This window comes from Plasmopara halstedii (genome assembly GCF_900000015.1).
Source record: "Plasmopara halstedii genome assembly, contig: Scaffold_322, whole genome shotgun sequence".
NCBI classification, from domain to species: domain Eukaryota; phylum Oomycota; class Peronosporomycetes; order Peronosporales; family Peronosporaceae; genus Plasmopara; species Plasmopara halstedii.
Window position 1 is genome coordinate 1453479 of NW_020187243.1, and position 1421 is coordinate 1454899.

Below are 1421 nucleotides of genomic sequence, written 5' to 3' on the forward strand. Positions count from 1 at the left end.
GTGTCATCTTACCAAAAAAACATGATTTTATCCTTGAGCGCTATATAGTAATTATCCTTTACAAAACTTTTCAAGGTGAAACGACAATTATAATAAAGGGCTTGAATTTCGTTTAGTGCTGTAAACGCGAAAGAAGCGTAATCACAGCAGATAAGCGGGAATGTCATGTGCACCGTCTTCTCCATATGCTCCTAATATGGATTCAAGCAAACGTCCAAGCATTATTTGCCTGAGATATGCGAAAGATAACAAGTGTCGTCTGTCTCAGCCATGGCTTACGATCGAGTGTCAACGAACTTCATCGTTTCTAGAAAGTTTGAACAATCTTGATACTACCTTATCACGCAGCAAAACAACATTTTTATGTTCTGCAACTGAGCCAGAATACCTGAAGGACGAATATCTTCGATATATTTATGAAATGAGTTTCTTGCTGTTTGCAGACGTGCTGAGTCTTAAATAAACAAGCCACGTTCGTATTTTTTTTGATTATGGACAACTTGGTCAGGTAGCAATAATTCTCAGCTTCAACTGGATTTTGTTTACGACAGTATGACCATGTATGAACATAGAATCAAAAATCCAATGAAAATACAATCAATGGAAAAGCTTATGTGAATACAGCAAACATCAAGCAACTTTGAAAATTTCCTTTGGGAAGAAAGCCAACTGCTCCCATCCTAACGAATTATGTCGTACTGCCAAAATGTACCCAGAAAAATGGTTGAACGTGTCTTGTCAGTAGTCAAAGCCCTACATTGCATAGAAAACACCAAGTGGAGTAAACAAAAACTGATCCATGCGAGCAAAGTTGTTATACATAACTCAAGTAACGTGCAAGCTGCGTTTGGCAACAAGGTCTTTGCTGTTAAGATCCATGTCACGTTTGTTGTGCATAATCATATATGAACGTTTGGGTTCGTTTTGGAAAATCAGGGCTCAACTCTCTAATTGTAATCAATGATTCTTGTGCGTATGAAATTTTTAAGACAAAGTCAGCGTCTTTCTCTGGATCACCTTCGAGCAAAGGCAGATGATCCGTTTGCTCCATCCAGGTAGAAAAGTCATTCTTCAATATTCTCGGCTCACATCACACCACTACTCTGCCACTCAATGTCATTTACTTATGAATTCCAAGTGCGTCCGCAATTTGCCGTTGTGCTGTTCATATTCGTTTCCATGGCGTCCTCTGTGATTATGACAATTGCATCAGAGCTCCCAAGCAACACATCCTCTCCAGCGGATGAAGACACGGAGCTGAGGTCGAAAAGGTACCATCTGGATGAGGTTATAAGTAAGCTCACATCCGACCGGCTCGAATTCGTTCAAATACCCGCTACCTACTTGAAATTCGTCCGAGACAAAACGAAAGCCCTCGAAGAATATTACGACTTTCTCAAATTGGATGCCAGCACTGAAGA

At 40.0% G+C, this 1421-nt stretch overlaps 2 protein-coding genes across 2 annotated transcripts; both read left to right on the top strand.

Annotated features, from left to right (window-relative positions):
• Nucleotides 1–160: 160 nt before the first annotated feature.
• On the top strand, nucleotides 161–463 carry PHALS_08432 (uncharacterized protein; the record flags this gene model as incomplete). Its single annotated transcript, XM_024723778.1, has 1 exon — nucleotides 161–463. One exon carries the CDS (start codon nucleotides 161–163, stop codon nucleotides 461–463), a length of 303 nt encoding a protein of 100 aa, XP_024574721.1.
• A 650-nt stretch (nucleotides 464–1113) lies between these two features.
• PHALS_15303 (uncharacterized protein) lies at nucleotides 1114–1421 on the top strand (the record flags this gene model as incomplete). The annotated part of the gene is made up of 1 exon (XM_024723779.1): nucleotides 1114–1421. A coding segment is annotated over one exon (308 nt), but the record flags the coding sequence as incomplete, so codon positions are not given.